The 21,540-nt window shown below is 39.1% G+C and overlaps 1 protein-coding gene across 3 annotated transcripts in view; it reads left to right on the top strand.

Annotated features, from left to right (window-relative positions):
- The window catches only part of PHC1 (polyhomeotic homolog 1), a 1,492,233-nt gene that overhangs the window by 722,454 nt on the left and 748,239 nt on the right, over positions 1 to 21,540 (top strand). For all 3 annotated transcript variants that reach the window (XM_044079657.1, XM_044079656.1, XM_044079655.1), the window contains one exon: positions 10,230 to 10,695. In XM_044079657.1, the coding sequence (XP_043935592.1) occupies positions 10,230 to 10,695 (466 nt within the window). The remainder of the gene's footprint in view (positions 1 to 10,229; positions 10,696 to 21,540) is intronic.

Here is a 21,540-nt window from a genome sequence, read left to right as displayed (position 1 = left end):
GATCCCCGGGGTGAATTTTCTATTTCCCATCCAGTCGTCAAGATTTTTCTTTAAGAGGGCCAATGAGGAGCTTTGCTTGACATGAATGGGTAGTTCGTTCCAGAGTATGGGAAGTCTCTGGGACATGAATCTGTCCCTCCAGCATGTTCTGTTTATTGTGGTGACAAGGTCTACGTCCCTGGAGCGTGTGGTTCGGAGAGACTGTGATTTTTTTTTAAGAGTAACTTGTCCAACAGCTCTGGGTTTGACATAGCTTTGTATGTTAGACAGAGATCACCTCTGAGTAGGTGATATGCGACGGAGTAGAGCTAGAGTTTTTTGAGACGGTCTGCATATGGCATCTCTTTGAGGCTGGTAATCCTCTTAGTAAGGTATTTCTATGGCCTTTCCAATTGTTGTCGGTGTCTTGTGAGATACATGCCAAATGGGACATTGTACTCTATAATGGGTCTGATGAGGGATGAGTAGAGAGGAACAGTGACCTCCTTTTTTCTAGAGGCGAACCTTTTGTGATGAGGTGTGCTACGTAGAAGGATTTCCTGATTACTGTGGCAATGTGGTTCCTCAAATAAGTTCTGCTATCTCAAATAAGTTCTGCCATCTGTAACATAAAATTTAAGTTCCACTACACTTAACTTCAGTGGTATGTAGAAGTTTCCTAGAGTTACCTACTTCCCTTCCCCTGAACAAAATGTCTTCCTTTTTATTTCTTCTATCTGCAGGGAGACTCCATATCTAGCAAGAGTAATCAACCCATTTTTATGTCTTCTATAGCATCTGCACTGTTTTCTGCCCTAAATCCTCTCCCTGTCATTTCCTCTTATTCGTCTTTAAACAAGCATGTTTTTTATTTTAACGTTGTGACAACAGCGTTACAGTTCTTCATTAATTCTGAAATTCCTTGTGCTTTGCTTCTTGTCAGCTAACCCATTTACATACCAAGTTATTAGTTTTAATATCATTTTGAATTGCTTTAAATCCCACTTGATATTTTGTACTTCCTGCCTTTTGCCTAGTGAGACACAGTACCCCTCCTTAACCCCCATGTGTAGGTGTTTCACTTTACTGCTTACTACTTTTCTCTGATTCTTGGGCAGCACCTCATGAAACCAGTAAACAACTGTGTACAGAAAAATTACTTAATCTATTCATGGATGTTTCTTCCTTTATGAAACATGAGCCATTGTTCTTGTCTAGTGCGTTCACTTGTAGATCTAAAGCTTTTCCTTTGAGTTTTCCCCTTCCTCTCCATCTTAAAGATTTTATCATTCTTAGCTACCTCCTTAATGTCCTATATTTGCATAAATCTCTTGCACTTCCTCCCTTACTTAAGCACTCATCTGAAAAATTGTCACTTCTTTACTCTTTCACTCCCCCAAGATTACTATTTTTATAAGTAATTCAGGTTTATCCTGATGAACTTGTGGCAAGCCTATATTTAACGTATTTTATAATTTTACCCAGTTTGAATTTATCTTGCAGGTACTATTCCCTTATCTTGTATAGTGAAACAAATATTACTTTGTAGCACAATCTCAAACAACATTGTTCATGGATACTTTAATTCTTACCTACTTACCAGAGACTTGGACAGCTTCTTGTTTCTTCCCTCTCTTCAACATTTTGGCAATCCTTTCTTTTTTGTTGTACTTTTGCAGAGAGAAAAACCTTTGAAATTCAATGCTGCTTTGATAGTGAGCATTTTGGTTACCGATTTATTTACTTCTTTTCCATTTTTCAACTTGTATCCAACATTTTTTAGCTTTTATTACTACTTATGGTTATTTTCCCTGCTTTACTTAAGCAGTTCTTTTTTATCCATGTCCAGAACCACATTTCTTTACAGTTTATTTCCTAATGGATTTTTCAGGTGAGTTTTCCATCTGTCATCTCACTGAGTATTGTCTCACCACAGCCTTCTTCCAAGATGCTGATGCCCCCACACACCTTTTAAAATACTGTTAACCAAAATCTTCCACATGTTAATCATTTTCTTTCCACCCAACTTCCAATTTCATCTCTTCCTGGAGACTTTTGCATGATTGATTGATTATACATCACCGTTTTTATCTCATCCCTCCCTATATTAGCTATTAATTCGTAAGCCCGATCTTACACTAACCTTGGCATGGTTAAATCTTCAATAAATATTTCCATTTGTTCCTTTTTCTGGTTTTCCTCATTTATTTGCTTCATACACTGTTTCATAGAATGTCCAAAATGTCTCTCTCTGCATAGGATCTTTGGTTATTTTGCTTGTCATAGGCTTCTTAAGTTTGGCAGCACCCATTTCAATTTTTTGTTGCCTAAGTTGTTGTGCTAAGAGTTTCTGTGCTATGACTTTGTTGTCACAAAAAATGCATAATAGCAACCTTTCTAAACTCGCACGTATGCAAATATTCCTTGTTTTTCCATTTAGAATTCTGCAGTTGCTCCTGTTTTTGTTCTTGAGATGCCCTTTGTTCTGCAATATTTTAACAACCGTCTAAATAATTCCTATTTCTTTTTTCCTGTATTGCTTTCCCTTGGATTTATACCATATTTTTAATTTCCCTTTTCATTTTATCACACTCCTTTGCTGTCCCTTCTGGAGAAAGTGTATCTTCCCTATTTACTCTTTATTCATTTACTTCAGTCCCTGCATTTTTATCTTGGTCTTTATTGGTACATAATTTGAAATAGTTCTTACTTGTAGTTCATATTTTTCAGTTAAATACCCTTGGTCCTGTGGAATGTAATTTCTGTCCAGTCTAGCCCTGTTATTGTACATTGGGGAGTAATACATAAGATCTTTCTGAGTTCCTGCTAGTAGATTTCCATCTTCCTTTCCAAATATTTTCATATCTTTCTGTACCCTCTTTTGTTATACTTTATTGTTAGGTCCCCCCATCGTCACTGTTCCAAATCAGATTCTGAATAACATTCCCTGCTGAAAACTAATTTCTCCCAAAATTCTCTTAAGTTGTATAAAAGTAGTTTTTTAGGTGGAATGTAAATACATGCCAGTGTAATCCTCCTTCCTTGTTAGGAACTACTTTATTATCATAAATCTGCCATATTTGCCTTTTTTTGTCTTCTGTCACTAATGTTAACACCCCCTACAGCTCAAGATCACAACAGTATACTGCTAAGATTTAGCCTTTATCATATTGCATTGTAAACCTGATGTACATGCAGTCAAGAAGAGGTGTTCTCTTGTGACATCATTAACATTAAACAGGAGTCCGTGGCAATCCTCCCCCGTTGTCTTTAATATCATTAGCATTAAACAGCAGTCACTGTTAGTCCTCCCATTTTCTTTAATATCATTAGCATTAAACAGCAGTCACTAGTAATCCGTCCCCAACCTCACATTTGAAATACTTTTGCTGTACAGAACTATTTTATAATATAACATGCAATTTAGTTCAGTAAATGTATTATACACATATTACTGAGAACATTTTTACTTAGTTGCCTCTTCAGTCCTTCACAGTTTTTTTTAAACCTTAATGACAACATGGGAATTATGCTTCATAATTCTTCCACCAGTTTAACACAGTCACTAAGGTTCCAGTCTTTTTAGCTGTTTCTTACAGAAGTACAGTTCTTATGTCAAAACTGAATCTTAAAGGAATTATGCTATACAGTTCTTCGTATATTTTCTAATTTCTCTTTATTGTAGTAGTCTTCCTCATTATCTCAAACCACCCAACTGCGATCTCTGATTTAAGTCCAAAATGCTCCTTATTTTTTCCAGTCATCTCCTGGGCTTTTTTTCTGCAGTCATTTTCCTTTGTAACAATGAAAAAGGTTTCACTTGCAAGTTCTCATTATGGGCTTTGTTATTGCCAGAATAATGAACGAGAGTCTCCTAAAGCTTCTTTGACTCACTGTTTGCTGGGTAAACTTTTTTTGGATTTCCTTCTTAGCCTGTTCTGCTTCCAAAAATGTATTTGAATCTCCAGAAAAAAAAAATTCTAAAGACAATTGTATGTGGCATTTTGAATCTCGCTTCTTGTCTGTTAACATCCCATGCTTGCAAAGGTAAGCTTGTTTTTCTTCTGCATGGTATACAGTGATTTAAGTTTTTTCTACAAACGCTCTGGAGTCCCTGATTTTCAGTAGCTTTATCTTTGCCACAGTTTTGTAAGTAACAGCTCTTTCTACTTGTATGACTGCATCTTTGCTAATGTAGGTTAGTACATGTGGACATACCCCAGCAGCTCAAGTTCACAACATAGTACTGCTTAGATTCAGCCTTTGTCATGTTTCAGTATAAACCTGAGATACATTACAATCAAGAAAGTCTTTTCTTGTAATATTATTTCAAACAACAGTGTAGGTCTTGGCTTCTTTCTTGTGGCATGATTTAGAGAATACAAATGGTGTTCCTTTTCTATTAACAAATCCTGCTGTGATCCCAATCTAGTTGCTTATTTGTACTTTCATAAAATTAATGCAGTCTATCTTTCTGTTGTGTAGCAGAAAATCTCATGTTTGCTCTGTGTGCTGTGTCTTTTAATTCTACTTCTTTTGAAATAGTTTTTATCTTGAAGCCTCATATTCACCATGTTCCTTCATTTCATTCTCTGATTTCTGTAGTTTTATCATCTCATCTGAATAGCTGTTTAAAGCTTCTATTCTTTCCTGCCATCTGTCATTTGCTATATATATATTACTGTACTGTCTTACTTATTTGAAACGCTTCTGAATGTGTTTGATTTTTGTCTTCTAAATTACTGAAAGCCAGCTCCTTACCATAGCTGAAATGTGAACTGCTCTTTGCTGAGCAGCTGCACAGCTCTTTCTCACCATGTTTTTCTTTTCATTTCTAGTTTTTCTTTTAAGTTTCTGTATATTTGCTTTGCTGACATCCAGTATCATGACTAACCAGTAGCTGAATTTAACCCAGGTTGTAGTTTGTACAGGCATTTTACACTTCTTTACTTTTTCACATTGGGAGAGCTTTAAAGGAGAACCGTACACACAGACTCAAAAAAACTGTTTATTTCATCATGGTTTGGGGTTTCCTACATTTTAACACCACTCTGGGACTATTTACAGTTTTTTAAATATTTTTATACATAATTTCTGAGACTGACCACATAGCGTCTGGCATCTTGAAACTATTCTGATTGTTTAGTCTGTCTCTAGGTATCCCACAATGCAGTGCTTTTCTGTAAAAAAAATTACTTCACTCAGGCCTCTCTCTTCCTAAAGCTCCTGTCAGTGCATTGATTTTACATGCATACATTGCTGTCTTTCAGTCAATCAGTTTTAAGTAACATTTCATGCCGTTCATTGACTACTTAAAACACAAAGAGTGCAAATGCCACAGAACAGACTTTCAAAGTGCTTTTTGCTGCTGCTGATGCTGCTTTTTAGAACTGCTAAACTGCAATCTTTTGTCAAGTCTCATCTCCCATCCCCCTTCACACCTAACTTCCCTAGCTGTCAAAGTGCTAAGGGTAATTTGATCTGTTACTTGCTGTGATTAACCGCTCACAGCAGGACACTTGACTCATGTACTGTTTCCTTGTTCTAGCCTTTACTTTCTGTATGGCTAGGGGAAGGGGAAGGACCAGGAAGCTGTGACATCACAGCATGAGTGTTTTTTTTAGGATGGTAGTTGTGATGTCAGTTTGGGGAGGGAATGGCCAGAAAACTACTTTTATTCAGTGGCCTTGATGACATCAGTGAATTGGAGATTGCAGCAAGCTTTTCCAGGGAGGGACAAAAGTTCTTTGAAAGTGAAACCACCACAATATAGTAAAGTAATGTTCTAGTGGAGAGAAACAGTCAATTTAAAATATTTTAGATGCTGTATTGTTTGTCTGTAGCAGGGACAGTAAATAGGGAGAAAAAAGACAGAGAATTTGAGCATATAATAATAGAATTCCATTGTTGTCCTTTAATCAACTTGCTTTTTGGAGTGCAGCCGTCTTAGAATCCCCTGCAGAAAAGTAGCCTTTGTTCCTTTGTTTAACCATGAATGTCTCAGTTATGCCCGTCACATTCCAGGAAATGAACTTAAACCTCCATTGAACATTGTCTTGGAGTTTAAGGTCAATAGTTTAGGGTGTCATGGAATGGTGACAATCTGAATTTTGAGATCTGTGTTGTGAACTACCTGTATAGGAAAAAGTATTACTAAAATGTTTGCTAAGATGCTAATGCAGACTTTCCCTGCTGGTTGTGACAGTAATTTTATGGAATGAACCAATATAAAGTTTTTTTTTTAATTTTCTGGCCAAAACACCCTGTAAGAAAACATCAATAAATAAAAATGTTGCATCAGAAACCATAAATATCCACTCACTTACTATATGCATCCCTCACAACTAATCTTTCCATGCTATTCACTGAAATTTTAAATTCAAATCCCAACTTATACTCTGAAAAGCTGTGCGCATACTCTTAGTTCCGGATTTAGATGTTGAAAAATAAAGAAACAAACAATTGGCTTAACATATGTACTGTTATAAACTTCCAAAACGTGATTCCGGATTTGGAGCTTGATTCCACCAAACGTAGAAGTTAAGTGGGTTTGCCACCAGCAGGACAGCAGGCCTTTCATTAAAGTATTTCACTGAGAAGAATAAACAGGGTCCTGCCGTAAGGTGGTGAGGACATGCATTACAAATATTGCTGCCAAGCTTGTAAATCTAACCTTAGTAAGTCACCATGAAACACACACACACACACACAGACACACACACACACACACACACACACACACACACACACACACACAGCCGAAAAAACAAATACCTGTCAAGAATTGCTGCTGCAAATGTTTATACAGGTCAGCATTCCAGTCATGCTACTGTCATCATGCATCATTGTATCAAAAGGGGAGTAGATAAACCACCTCCATAGAGCATATCTTTATTAAGTAAAAGGCTACCAACCCCTTTACCTGTACGTTTGCATTCCCCTATATCAATAAATGAAATAGTGTAACATTAACCATTTACAGTACAAATGTACTCCTAAGTACAAAACACAGTAACTGCAGCCCTAGCAGCTGTGCTTAGTAAACTGTAAATTAAAGGCAGAGCACATCTAATGCACACACACACATATGTATGTCACTATAACATAATATTATGACTTGCAGATGGTTACCTGGAAAGCAAAAACAAATTGTGTACGTATGTTATAACAGTAAGACAATTAATCAGCCAGCTGAAGTGGGTTAGAGGAATAAAGCCCTTATTATGAACCAGCTAACCTGAGGTTGAATAGCAGATGAAATGCCTGTTATAGTTAGCTTGGGGGAATGGAGAAGTGATGCTGCTTTGGTTGCTCAATCTTCCTTGGAGGGATAGGGTGGATGGAGATTGGACATCATGCTGGAGTGCTGGCTTTGAGAGGACCATAGCAGCCTTGAGGAGTTTTATCATCCATGAAAGCAGGTGACACAGCCTCACCAATCTGTCCATTGCACATCTATGTCTGGGGAAGTACAGGACAAGAGCAGTGGGATCAGGGATCCAAAGAGCAAAAATCAGGCAACTCATGATGGCCCTTCCTAGATGACCTTCGTCTTCTCGTGATGGGAGAATGAATGAGTGGATTGCATGGAAGATGGTAACTTTGACCAGAGGCATGTTAGTTAACCTCAGTATTTGATTATATAATTTCATTCTCAGTTATGTTCTTAGGCTATAAGTCTGGCATGGGCAGCTCCATTTCATTAGTGTTAGTATCTTGGTTGGATGACAAAGGTCTAAAAGTTTTTCATCTGTCTATTGACCATTACTCTTCAGTGAAAAAAAAGTTTTTACTTTACCTCCAAGTAATTTGTAGATGACCTATCCAAGATTATAGTCACCCTCCCCCCTTTTACCTTTCTTCTGCAGTTGGGATTTAATGGGAAATTGAATTAGGGCAGTCATGCTTCTTGCTTTCCAGTGGTAAATGGGTAAATACTTTCACTTTATCTGCATATTCTTTCTGATGGGAAAACTTTCCCACTCTTTAGTAATGTTCTCCATCAAGCAGAACAGTGAATGTAAAAAACTGTGTCCCAATAACAGTGATAAGGTTAAGTCCAAAACAAAAAGAGCAACCAGCAAAAGGCCAAAAGCCAAATGTAAAATAAAAAAATAGCTGGTCAGGCAGAAGTGTAGAACAAACAGGAACTTTAATAAAACTTTACACATTGAATAAAATCAATAAAACAATAAAAAAACAGGATAAGTGCTTTCGTACACACAGGTACTTCTTCAGATCCATAAAATATTGCATCCACAGTGAGTTTTTATATGCACAGCCTAGTGTTTCAAATCATGTGATTTCAATAAAGGCCTAATTGGAATAACTTCATTTAACCCTTTACCTTCATTGGCTGTAAGCAAATGCATCCATTTTATTTCAGTACGTTCTGTCTTATTTTTTACATCACCACCTCTCAAGCCTGGTATATACATATCCAAAACTATAAACTTAAACCAGTGTTCACGCCCTGCTGACATAGCATGTTTTGATAAAGCATTCCTCACATCTTGCTTGCTAATACCATAAACGTGCTCTCTAATCCTGTATCTTAAACTCTTTATCCTAGTGTTCTTAAATTATTCCTACACACTCTGTTCCCAAGGTCTTCAAGTCAGTTTGTAAACAAGTGATATGGACATGGTGTTTTCTTATGTTCGTGTTACATAGGGTCATTTCACATTGGTTGGCTGAGTCGACTATTTGGTGATACAGTTTTTGTAGCTACTGTAATAGAGTTTCATGATTAGCATGACAGTTTTAATGTACATATAAAGGTGTCACCTGCCTCAGTTGTGAGAGAGATCAAAGATTTGCTCTGATTACCTTGATGTCTTCATGGATAGAGGCTTTGTGAGTGGCCATCTTGAAACTGTGGTAGATTGAGAGTTTGAGAGCATTAACTAAGATGGTCAGTTCTTAAAATATTGGTGAAATCACTGGGGTATTTGTGTGAATAAACTTGTTGAAAATTATGGAGTTTACAATAGTTTATAGTGAGAATTCTGACCTGAAGAGAGAAGAGCAAGTAGTGCTTCTCATTTCTGCATATGATAATGCTCACTACCACAGACATCTTACCATCTCATCGAGTGCATTCTTGTCCCTTGAAGCTGCTTGCTGCAGGGCTTGTTTAAGTAGCTAAAGTCTGATGTCAGGATGGATTTTTCCTTTAAGTATGAAATGCACATTTCAAAAATGTAGGTTTACCCCCTTTTTTAAGTAGTTAAGTGACATGATGCTTTGAGATCATTTTGAATTATGATCTGGGTCACAGTGACGGGGATAAATACATTTTTATGCATCAGAATGAACAGCATTTTTAAGCATCAGAATAGACAGCATTGTTTTAGGGAAGATAGTTGGAAGGGAACTTGAGTAAATTATTGCAGTAAGAGGTATTGAAACTTGCAGTTGTTTTAAATTGTTTATTACTTCTCTTCAGTTTTGGTTAAGTCTCTCTGAATCTCTGTAAAACTGTTGCTGTGTTGCCTAGTGCAGCTGAGTTAGTTACCCTATTTGAATGATATGCAGTTGAGCAGAATTGCTGCTGTTCAAATGGCTTGGTAATGGTGGGTTTTGACTTCCTGGCAGTACGTGGCTAGGTCTTCAGTTGGGGTTTATGACTTGCTTGTGTCATTATATAATTTAGAACTTCTGCTGGTAGTATTTTGGAGAGATCAAGTGAATGTGTCTCTGTTACTTAAGTACTCTGAATTCAGTGCATGCATATTGCATTATGTGCTGTGCAGAGTGGAGTAAGCTGAACTGTTAAACATTCGTGTTCCTAAAATGTAACACACGTATTTGTGCCACAAGTCTTTTGCGGGCATGCTTTATCTAAGTGAACTGAAAAAGTTAAAAATGACAAGAGTTGTTTAATGCGTTGTTCTGTGATCAGTGCGCATGCCACTGTGCTTCAGAAGATACTTGCATTACTAACAAATCTGATCCAGGTTGTGTGATTCTGCTAAGTGGATATGGGGCTTTGTCAGTATCATTTTGTTTCTTGCTGTTGGGGTGAGTTTCAAATAGGTGATGTCTGCACTGTCAGAGTACCAACTGAAGTTTTGCCTTAGCTGCTGAAGTTGCCAGGTAGATTTTTTGTGGCAGTGAAATATTTAAAACTGCATGAATTACCATCATCATTTGTAAGTGGGAGAAAAATTGTATTAAATAAAATCTTACATTTTTCACATAGCATTAGTGGATTGCTGACAACTTTATGTTATGTTTTATGTTATCAGGCTCAGAATTTGGCGGTCAGAAGTCCACAGACCTCAACAGCCAACAGTCAAATCCCAAGTTCTACACAGAAAGTATCAACACCAACAAATTCACAGCCTTCAGGCCTTAATCAGACTCCAGCAGCTGTTCAGACTATGGCAGTGAGCCAGGCACAAGTCAGTGGCCACTCACTAAATCTCAGCCAAGGCACAGTGATGAGTACCACACCATCAGTGGCTGGTCAGACCTCTGCAGGCCTTAACCAAGCCACTTCCCTCAATCAAGTGTCTACTGCTTGCCAAGTGAAGAGTTCTGGTATTAACCAACCTCCAGTACTCACTGGACAGACGGCAACTGTAAGCCAGGGCAGCCAGACAGAGGCTGAAAACACAGTTAAGAAGGTGGAAGGAGAAAACGGGCAAACTGTTGGGATGAATCTAACAAGAAGTGCCACTCCAGCTCCCAGCCAGACTCTTATTAGCTCAGGTAAGTTGCTTTGGGGAGGTGAGAGTTGTGTTCCTTTTATCAGTGTCCTTCATTTCTTTGTGGAACTTTGGAAATTATATTTGAAGCGCCTGAAACATGAAACATCTGAATCAGTATTATGTGCCCACAGCAGTTTGCCTTGAAATAATATTTTAATAGAATGGAAGAATGCTGCATTCTCGCTGTTCACTTGAAGTCTTCATCCTCCTGAATTGGTAATGTATACTGTTTTTGAATTTTTATTGTAGAAAATTATACAGTATTGGTGATCCATGTGAAAAAGTTGTGTTCTGTTTATCCTGTCAGCCAGTTAAATAAACAGGCAGTGTAACCATCTGATGTCAGTCTTCATTTTATCCTCAGCATATGGGTTTGGTTCCAATATTGGAACTGACTGGGCCATTACTACCGCTCGCGCAGCCTAAAAAGTCTCAAGCTTCACCCTTGCCCATAATCCCCCACTCTCAGTTCCCTCAGATCTTGTTTGCTTCTTTTGTGGGTAGACATGTTCGCCTCAGCCATCGAGCTAACTTCATTTTTGGTAATTTCTTGTTAAAGTTTCGATATCTTCCTTTAAAAATATCTTTCTTTTTTGTTTTCTGTCTTTCCGTACATTAGTGTACCTTCACTGTCATTGTTGATGGTCTCTTCCTATACACTTACGTGTATTGCCACTTTGATTTTTGATAGTTCCTCCCTCCTCCTACTTTATCAAAAAAAAAATTAAAAAGTAGTACTCTTCTTCTTTAGAGTGTTCTGTTGTGCTTTATCCATACATGCCGGTGTATCTAAAACTGTCATTGTTGGTTGTTCAGTTCTCCTTTTCTGTCACTACTTTCTCTATTATCATTCTTCATTATGACCGACAAACCCAAAGACCCAGCTGGCTTTAAAAAATAGAAGTGTGGCCACAAAATTCCTTTCTCGGAGTCACATCTCCTATGTGCTTATTGTTTAAGTGTCGTTTATTTTCAGGAAGATTGTAGCATTTGCCACAGCTTTAGCCACAGAGCACTCGTCGAGAGAAAGAATAAATTAATAATTAAGGGCTTAATTCTTTCAGCTTTCAGGGAAGACATACCTGCTGTTAAGAGTAAAACTGATATTTCTTCCTCATCTTCATCATTGTCACCATCTTTAGGAGAGACCAAAAAGAGGAGTTTGTCAGGTCCCTCATCTCCCTTGCAACTGACTCACAAGAAGCATAAATCCTCTGTTGCACGAATTGCATCAGATCCCATGGATTCTCCTTCAAAAACTGTGGTGCTGGAAAATAAATCCTCAGTATTGACAACTGCTTCGGCTCCAAAGACCTTGACAAAAAAACTTTCTTTGGCGCCAACTACCTCGGCACCGACAGTTCAGCTTGATTTACCAAGGGGGGTTTATTCGCCATCTGTTGACTCGTTTGCTGTAAAATTACCCAAGGTCTTTTTAAAAAGATCTGAATCTGTCCAGTCCACCAAAAGTATCAGAGAAGTTGATTTGGAAAGACTAGTGAATAAAATTCTGTGGGCGAGAGGACTTACAGGACTCCTCTCTGCTCTGAGCCCTTTGGGTCTTGGAACCAGTTCAGCCTTTACTCCCTTAACTACTCCTCCTCTGACCTCCTCTGAGGTTTTAGGGATGTCAGCTCAAGTACGGTGCCGATTGTGTCAGTTCCGGAGATCTCTTTCCCTTTGAAACTGATTAATTTCTGGCGGAATGGAGATCTCCTGGGGCCATATCTGTCCTGTCGGCTCCAAGGAGCCAGGGTTGACCCCAATTTTTTTTTTTGAGCCACCCCTGCACCTTGGATCTTTGGCACAGCACAGTTTGGCCTCAGTTTCTGTCTCTTGGGCTGTCGCATTGGAGCTGAGAGACACCAGAGTTCCGAGACAGTGTTTCTCAGTTTCAGGCTCCCTTCCCTCTTCGGGGGGACGACGACGACCAGCCTTTGAGGTAGTGGATAGGGCTTTGTCCATGGCAGTCACTCAAATCAGTCCTTTCCTCTTCAGAGCATATCCCATCCTCACGCTCTTTATTCTACCTGTCTGTCCACTGGGGCAGTGAGTAATGAATCTGCAGGACTCACAGACTCTGATTCTATCCTCTTCTGATACCTCCTTAGACTGTGTCCCCCTGAGGAGGTTCCTCAGAAGAAAAAGTGTAAAAGGAAGCACTCAGATTCCCCATGGGAATCGGTCACCGAAGACACTGATTTTAATTAGGGGGAAGGGTCCCCAAAATCACCCCCTGATGATGTCCCCTTTGGCAACATCTTAGGAATTTTGAAACAGAGGGGTGACTGGAAGTCCCAGAAGCCTTCCTCTGAGGAGTCAGTGTACCTGCAGGCATTCTGTACCTGCCAGTCCACCTCTTGGGTGACTCTGCTCGCTGACCAGCTCATTCAGTTGATCTCGCAGTGAGTGTGGAAGGCGCCAGACACCATTCAACCTATCCCCAAGAGACTGGACAAAATTTTATCCACTCTCCAAGGATGAGCAATTCTGGGCCAAAGGTTTACCGGTATAAGCCATGTTTGTAGCGGCAGCCACTAAAAAGGAACTTTCTGAAGAGAGTTCCTCTAGCCATCCACCCAGTAGAGAATATTGGGTGATGGATAGGTTTCGGAACCGGATTTACGCTTCATTAACCTTCACTTTTAAGGTCTTTGAATTTCTTGACACATTTTACCAGACTTCAGAAGGATCTGATCAAGGAATTGTCCGATACCCTAGTAGGAGCTGTTATTGAAAGACACCAAGACAAGGTTGCTTCCCAGTTGACCACCCTGGAGTCTATGTCAAATTCGTCCATGAGGCTCGTTGTGCATGCAGCTGAAGGGACTACCAGAGCAGCAGGTTCAGGCATAGCCATAAGGAGACATGCCTAGATGCACCATTGTAACTTTGCGGAACCATTTAAGTCTTTATTCGTCAAGGCACCTTTTGACGGATAGTCTACTTTTGGCCCAGAAGTTAGAGACACATTATCCAGGTGTGAGAAGGATGTTAAGTCCCTTTCTGCAGTGGATGTATGCTTTTCCACTCCCCAAAGACCTTTTTTCCGGGAATCAGAGGACCGGTGGAAAGAAGTGGTTCAAAAAATCCAGGACACACAGGATGCCATTTCTCCCAGGGGCAGAGGGGTGAACTACAATGGAAGATGCCATGCATGTGGCAGAGGTGGTCTGTAGAACCAGGGCTTCAGGGACTCCTTCCTGGATAAGTCTTTTCCTCATTCCTGAAAAGTGGGCTGAATGTTTTCCTGTAGAGGCAGTCTGGGGGCGCTTATCTTTGCACTAAAACGCCTGGCTAAATATAATTCCAGGTTCTTGGATGCAGTGGATCATATCCAGGGGTTATGTCATACCCTTTTCCAATCCTCCCCCCATTTGCTAAACCATCCCTGATATTCTGCCCAGTCAGAGGGAGCCAGCAGTTCTACAAATTTTAAAACAGATAGAGAAGAGAGTCATTCAGTAAGTTCCACCAGACGAGAGGATCTGGAGTTTACTCAAGATTCTTTTTAGTGTAAAAACAGACGGGACTGGAGACCAATTTTGGAACTCTGTGTGTTGAACAAATCAGTTTGACAAACAAAATTCCAAATTGTCATTATACAGTCCATTCTTCTGTTTTTGGAAAAGGGCGACTGGATGTGCTCAGTAGATCTTCAGGATGCATATTATCACATAAAAATGGACAAACACTCCAGGCGATTTTTCCTCTTCCGGCTGGGAGCCATTCAGTATCAGTTCACGGCCTTGCCCTTTGGTCTCACCACAGCCCACAGGGTGTTAACTGTATGGCAGTAGTAGCAGCTCTCTTGAGACTGCAAGGATTCCAGGTCTTTCCGTACTTGGACAACTGGCTCATTACTGTTCCGACCAGGTATTGTTTGTAGAGGCAAGGGATTACATTTTCAACACCTCTGCATGCCTAGGAGTAACTTAAATCACGAAAAATCTCAGCTGAATCCAACTCAGAGTTTAGAGTTTATATGGGCAGTGCTGAATACGATAACAACCGTAGCATCCCTTTCCCCAATGAGACTTCAGAAAATCATTAACTCAGGTTCAGAAAATAATTCCCAGCAAGAAAGTATACAGGCCCTAAGTTCTTTGGCATTGACAATAACTTATTCCCCCTAGCCAGATACCACATGAGAATTCTACAGTGGCTGCTAGCATCTCAATGGTTCATGCTATAACGACCTGCGTCGGACCAAATTTTAATCACCAATTGTTGCAGGAAGGATCTAGCTTAGTGGATTCACTCCAAAGAAATTCTCAGAACCCAAGGCCATAGTGACCATGGATGCCTTCTGGATGGGGTAGGGGGCATTTTCTGGGCAAGACTGTCCAAGGCACTTGGTCCCCTACAGAGGCCAACTTGCATGTCAGTGTTCTGGATCTAAGAGTGGTGCTTTTAGTGTTGCAAGCCTTTCAAGCTGCTCTTCCTCAGGGAACAGTTGCGATCCAAACAGACAACATGTTGGCTGCCTGCTACTAGATCTTATTTTTTTTATCAAAATTTAGCCGTTTTCTTGGCACATCAACAAACGGGGAGGAACCATATCATACCCTCTTTGTCGAGAAGCACTCAGAGTGTGGCAATGGGCAATCTCTTCCATCCACTTTGTGATAGCAAAGCACATTCCGGGAGTTCGTGTGATACCAGACAAACTGAGCAAATGCATCTTACAGCCTCACAAATGGTCTCTCAGTCCAGCAGTGACAGAAAAGACTTTCCATCTCTGGGGCCAGCCTTGCTGCATTCTGTTCGCTTCTCCCCTAAACAACAAGTGCAGCAACTACTTTGCCCTGGTTCTCCCTCTGGGAAGTCACCAAGGGACACTGTTCTTCACACTTGCCCCCTGGCCTCTTGTATGCCTTTCCACCATTTTCTCTAATCTCAAAATTCTTACAGAAAGCACTCCGGTTGAAGAGCAAGATAATCCTCATTGCTCCTTTTTCGACTTGACAGACATGGTTCCAGTTTATTTGGCTGTACGTAATTCAATGACCATGGACTCTGGATCCACCTCCAGACCTTCTATCCTGCCCAGATGGACAAGTTCACCCAAACATCCTGAACCTCAGGCTGACAACTTGGTTCCTCCAGTTCCACTAGTGGCCAGGCATCTAAAGCTTTCTTCCTCGGTATGCCATATTCTTCTAACTTCTCATAAACCTTCTACCAGGAAACTACACAACAGTAAATGGAAGAGATTTTCCATCTGGGCTCGGGAAAGCGGTATGACCCCTTTTCTGCTTCTTTTTTTTTTTCCAAACATCTTTATTAAATTTTCATATATGACAAAGCCAGTCTTACATTTATATAAATGAAAAACTTAGAAAATGATACCACTTTAGTTGCAAACAGTTTACATCACAGACACCATTGAAACAACTGTAGTTGCAAGCATTGTACATCACTTATAAACCATCCAGTCATTGTCAGTTAAGCATTACATAGCTCATTCAAATCCTGCCTCTTAAACCTCGTTCCTGCCCTGCAATTATTGTTCCTGCAATTCCCATTTTTCTCCTGTATAGTTTGCTCCTTCCCTTTTCTAAAGATTCCAATTCCAGTTGATTTATCTCTGTTACTATATTCACTACTTCTAGTAAAATTGGTCTAGACTTTGATTTCCATTTTCTAATTGCATTTCTTGGCAGCCACCATAATTAGACTCAGGAAGGCTTTACTTTGTCTAGGCAATTCCAATTCTGAGGCATAACTCAAAAAAATCATCTCGCCGGTCAGTCCAATCCATTCACCCAGCATCTCCGACAGAGCAGTCTGCTGGGGAATCTCTAAAGTCTACCAGATCATTACACTCCCAAAAACTATGTTTTCAGCTATTTCTTTCTTGCTTGTCACACCTCCAACATTTGCTGTCCACCTGAGGAAAAAATCTTTGGTATTTTTATACCCCAAGTAGACTCCAATGTAAACACTTCCAGGCAAAGATCCTAAATCTTCTAGACTTTGTTGCATATTTGGGAGAGATATGTATCCTTCATTGTCTCTTTTTGAATTGCTTATCCAATCTCTCTTCCCAATCCTTTCTAAGCTCCTTTGATTGATTGTTATAATTATCATGCAATATTTTATATGCTTTACCAATTATTCTTTTTTTAATGACACCTTCTGTTTTAGATTCTATTAAAAACTCTACCAGTGTTCTTCTTTCATTTAAGAGCCCCCTATTTATTTCTTTGCCTGTACTCTGATATCATTCTTTGTTAGGGAAGGAAATCTCTAACCTGCAGTCCAAATAAATTCTTGGCCTCTTCCCATTCTATTACCTTTCCCTTTCTATTTCTTTGCTTCCAATACCTTGGTTCCTGTTCTAGTTTTCTCCAATAAATTCCAGCCCCCTCTTGCCTATTATCTGTATCCCTGACCACAGTCAGCCCTATGGGCAAAATCTCTTTTCTCCATTCTCGTGCTGATTTGATTCTTAAAATACTTCCTGCTATTTTATGAATATAATACTCTGTATGATTTTGGTTGTTCTCCTTAAGAGTCTGCATCCAAAATCCCAATCTCTGTTTATTTCTAGAGCTTTCTCTCTGTGTCAGCATCATTCCTTTCCACTTTGAGTTACAGATGTTCTTCGTGTTTCACTGTTGCAGTCATCACACTAGGGTTATCTGCCTGCAGGTAGCCCTCAGTTTGCCCGAATACCAGAGTCTTGGGATTTCTGAGTCGGATGCTGTCACCTCATCCATGATATCAGGTAGTCAAGGATATAAAACATGCAGCCGACACCATTACATCAGCTTTTCTTGCCATGCGGGAGCCCGAAGCAGAAGCAGTGCCAGTCGGCAGCTACCTGAAATTTTCATTTTTCGAGTTTCAAACCTGAAGTCTTATAAAGCTTTTTTTTTCTTTCTCTAACCGATGTCAGAAAAAGTTAACGATTGTCTTGACTGTGGAAAGCAAATACCTTACAGAGATTTTCATTCTTACTGCGTCACCTGTTTAGACCCAGACCACGACATCCCATACCTCCTCAAATTAGGTCCACCTTGTTCTGTTGGTAGAATCAGCTTATCCCACTTGACCCTTGGTGTCTTCCCTTCCCAGATAAAATCCTTCAACTCTTTTTTTTATTGCTATTCACAACTTCTCTGGTTGATAAAAGTATGTCTGGCCTGTGTATAAGACTAAAGGGACTAAAAACATTTTAATGGCTTGTATCTTAGTATCCACATCCATATAACAAAACTTCCAGTTTGTCAATTTTTGTATCATCTTCTGTTTAGTCTCTTCCCACATTTCCTTAGCTGCCACCAGAGTCATTTCTAATCCGTACTCCTAAGTACTTCATTTTATCATGTCCCCATAAATATGGATATTGTTTGGACCAATTTGTGTGTAGGTACGTAATTTACTGCTATTGCCTTTGTTTTAGCTTCATTAATTTTGTATCCCAAAAAGATGTGAAACTGTCTTAAAATGTTCCACAACTGTAATGTCCCTTTCTGGTTTTGTCATGTATAAAATAATATCTGCAAATGGACTCTGCTTTTCTTGACTACCATACCAATTGTATCCTTGAATTTCTGAGTACTTTATTTTCTTTTGAAAACACAAATACGGTCACCAGGTCAGCAAGCTCCTGCAGACAACAGTCGCAAAAAGTGATCTTTCCTTAACAGAAATTCAGTAACGTACTTCCACCAATAAAAAGCAGACGGTACCACCAGTTCTTAGAAAAAAACCTTAACGCCAAGTTTATTTCAAGTAACAAATGCGTTTTCGCTGAAGTACAACCGCAGCTTCTTCAGAGATTTGAAAAAAAACGCCAAACTGAGTTTTTATATACACGTCATAGCATGTGCTTAAACCAGATTTTAAAGGGCTATGCTAATTATTGTGTATAAAACATTCAGTCACTAAATAAATATGTGACAACTTAATGATCAGTTAACAATAGTTAAAATCACCGATAACAAAATAAAACCTACGTAAAAAGTTTCCTACTAACCATCAATTTAAAATAAATGTATTTATACATTAAAACAAATACTGAACAAGATATGCCATTATTATTAAGTTATGTCGAACCTTTCTTGTTGGTTTGACTCACATGACATCCAAATCTGTCCATTTTTATTTAACATTGTTACTGTTATCACAAACTGCGTATAACTATTCACAAACCATTAACTTCTTGAAATTAAGCAATTATCATTCATTATTAGAAATGCCTTAAAGATGCCTTACAACCACTACAGACACTCCATATTAATTAACCAAATAGCTTTTAGTAACCAAAATGATATTAAGGTACTTTACACCTAAGCATTTTATATAAAATATGGTTCTTAGTATGGATCAAATAGATATTTGACTGTTTTATAGCCAGTTATATTAATATGAAAAATCAATTTAAATGCACCAAGTAGATATCAATTTTAACCTTTCCTATTATTTACTTCACTATGTGCACTGTAAAGTGTCACCCAAATCATGTTAATTGTCTTTTATAACTCTTTAATTTAAGTATGCATGTTATATTACAGTGCTCATTCAAGCCAGGATATGAGAAGGCGTCCAACCTCACCTGCCATTCTAGTTCTTTATTTTCTAGAAACAGTGAGGTTGGCCCCCCTCTACCTGTGCTCAAAATTTGGTCAATTGGTGTAAATTCAAAACTGTGCCCTACATTTTTAGAAATGTGTTTCGCTAATGCGTTTTCAATGTTTTGTTTCCTCATTGCATACACGTGTTTGTAAATTCTGTCCCTCAGCCGTCTATCAGATTTACCAATATAGAAGGCTGGGCAACAGTTACACGTGGCCAAATAAATTATGGATTTTGATTCACAGTTAAGGTTTTTTTCTAAGAACTGGTGGTACCGTCTGCTTTTTATTGGTGGAAGTACGTTACTGAATTTCTGTTAAGGAAAGATCACTTTTTGCGACTGTTGTCTGCAGGAGCTTGCTGACCTGGTGACCGTATTTGTGTTTTCAAAAGTCTGTGTTTTTTGCTATTTCATACTTTATTTTCTTTGCCAGTGGTTCTAAATATAATGCAAACAACAAAGGGGAAGGCAGACAGCCCTGCCTGGTTCCTCTACTCAAGCAGAAATTGTCGGAGAGAACCCCATCCACTTTAATTCGCACCTCCGATCACTCATATATTTTTCTAATCAACCTTATAATTATATCAGGGAAACAAACGCTTCCATTGCCCTGCTCATGAAGTCCCAGTCTACTCTGTCAAATGCTTTCTCTGCATCAAGACCCACCAATAAAAGTGGTATTTTCTTACAGTCTGCTTCCCTCTGGATCATTAATGTTGTGTTAATATTGTCAAATGTTTGCCTCCCCTCCACAAAACCACACTGATTTTGGTATAACTTTTGCCATTCTTTAAGCCATTATAGACATAAACACTTTATAGTCATGGTTTAGTATTGAAATGGCCCTGTATGAAGCTGGATCCAATGGATCTTTACCCTCTTTAGGTATTACAATTACCACTGCCTTCTTCCAGGATGCTGGTACTTCTCCTCCTCTTAAAATACTGTTAAACAAAACCTTCCAGATCTTTTATGAGTTTTTCCTTCCTAACTTTCGCAGAAATACCATCCATTCCTGGGGACTGCTTGTAAATTGGTTATACAGAGTCATTTGTTATCTCATCCCTTCCTATCCTAACTGATAGTAATTTAGCCTCATCTGCCTCTAACTTTGGCATATTTAACTCTTCATAAACATTTCCATTTGTACCTTTTTTCGATTCCCATATTACCATATTTCTCTGCTTTATACAAATTTTCATAAAATTTCCAAAATATTTCTAATAATTCTACAGGATCTTTTGTTATCTTCCTTGTTATAGGCACCCTACGCTTGGTGACTGCCCTTTCCACTTTCTGTTGCCTGAGTTGTTGCGCTAAAAGTTTTTGTGCTCTAGAATTATGAAAAAAAAATACAGTTGCTTAACAGCAATTTTTCTAAACTCATGCATATTATTGAAGTAATCCCTTATTTTCTGTTTAGCATTCTGCAGTTGCTCCTTTTCTTGTTCTTAGGGTTTCCCCCATTTTGCAACACTTTAATATTTGTCAGTCCCTCTAAATAATTCTTGTTACTGTTTAACCAGCTCTCCCTTTCTTTTAGCTCCAACCTAGTTTTAAACTCCACTTTAATTTTATCCCACTCCTTCGTTATGTTTTCGAAAGATAATTCTATCTTCTCTAGTAGCTCCTGAATTAATCCACAACTCTGTCCTTAAATTCCTCTCTTTTCAGTTGATAGGTGAGAAAGTGATAGTGTCTGATTTTTATTTCATTACCTTGTGTTTTTATTTTAGTTGTTATTGGTGCATGATCATAGGTTGGTACTGGGCTATCTGCCCGAAGGCATATATTAGCCCAGCCACGTTGTGCGGTATTCACCGCCCCTTTAGTAGTTCCCTAGACCCTTGTACTAGCAGCTAGTACCCTTGGCCCCTATCTAGTAGTGCTGTTGGTGTGATCCCCGGAGTGAACTTTCTGTTACCCATCCACTCATCAAGGTTCCTCTTGAAGAGTGATAGTGAGGGGCTCTGTCTTATGTAGATCGGGACCCTGTTCCATAGTAAGGGAAGTCTCTGCGAAGGGAATCTATCCCACCAGCATGTTCTATTCATTGTTGTGTTGAGGTTTATATCCCTAGAGCGCGTAGCTCGAGGAGATTTGGTTTTACTAAGATGAAGCATGTTCAACAATTCTGGGTTGGACATGGCTCTGTACGTTAGACAGAGATTGCCTCTGAGAAGACGGTATGCAACAGAGAACAGTCTTAGCTTTTTCAATCGTGCAGCATAGGGCAACTGTTTGGGGCCAGTAATCCTC

This window comes from Protopterus annectens, chromosome 8.part0 (assembly GCF_019279795.1).
Source record: "Protopterus annectens isolate FY-2018-M chromosome 8.part0, PAN1.0, whole genome shotgun sequence".
NCBI classification, from domain to species: Eukaryota; Metazoa; Chordata; order Ceratodontiformes; family Protopteridae; genus Protopterus; species Protopterus annectens.
Note: the sequence above shows the minus strand (reverse complement) of the source record. Positions and strands in the feature narration are given on the sequence as shown.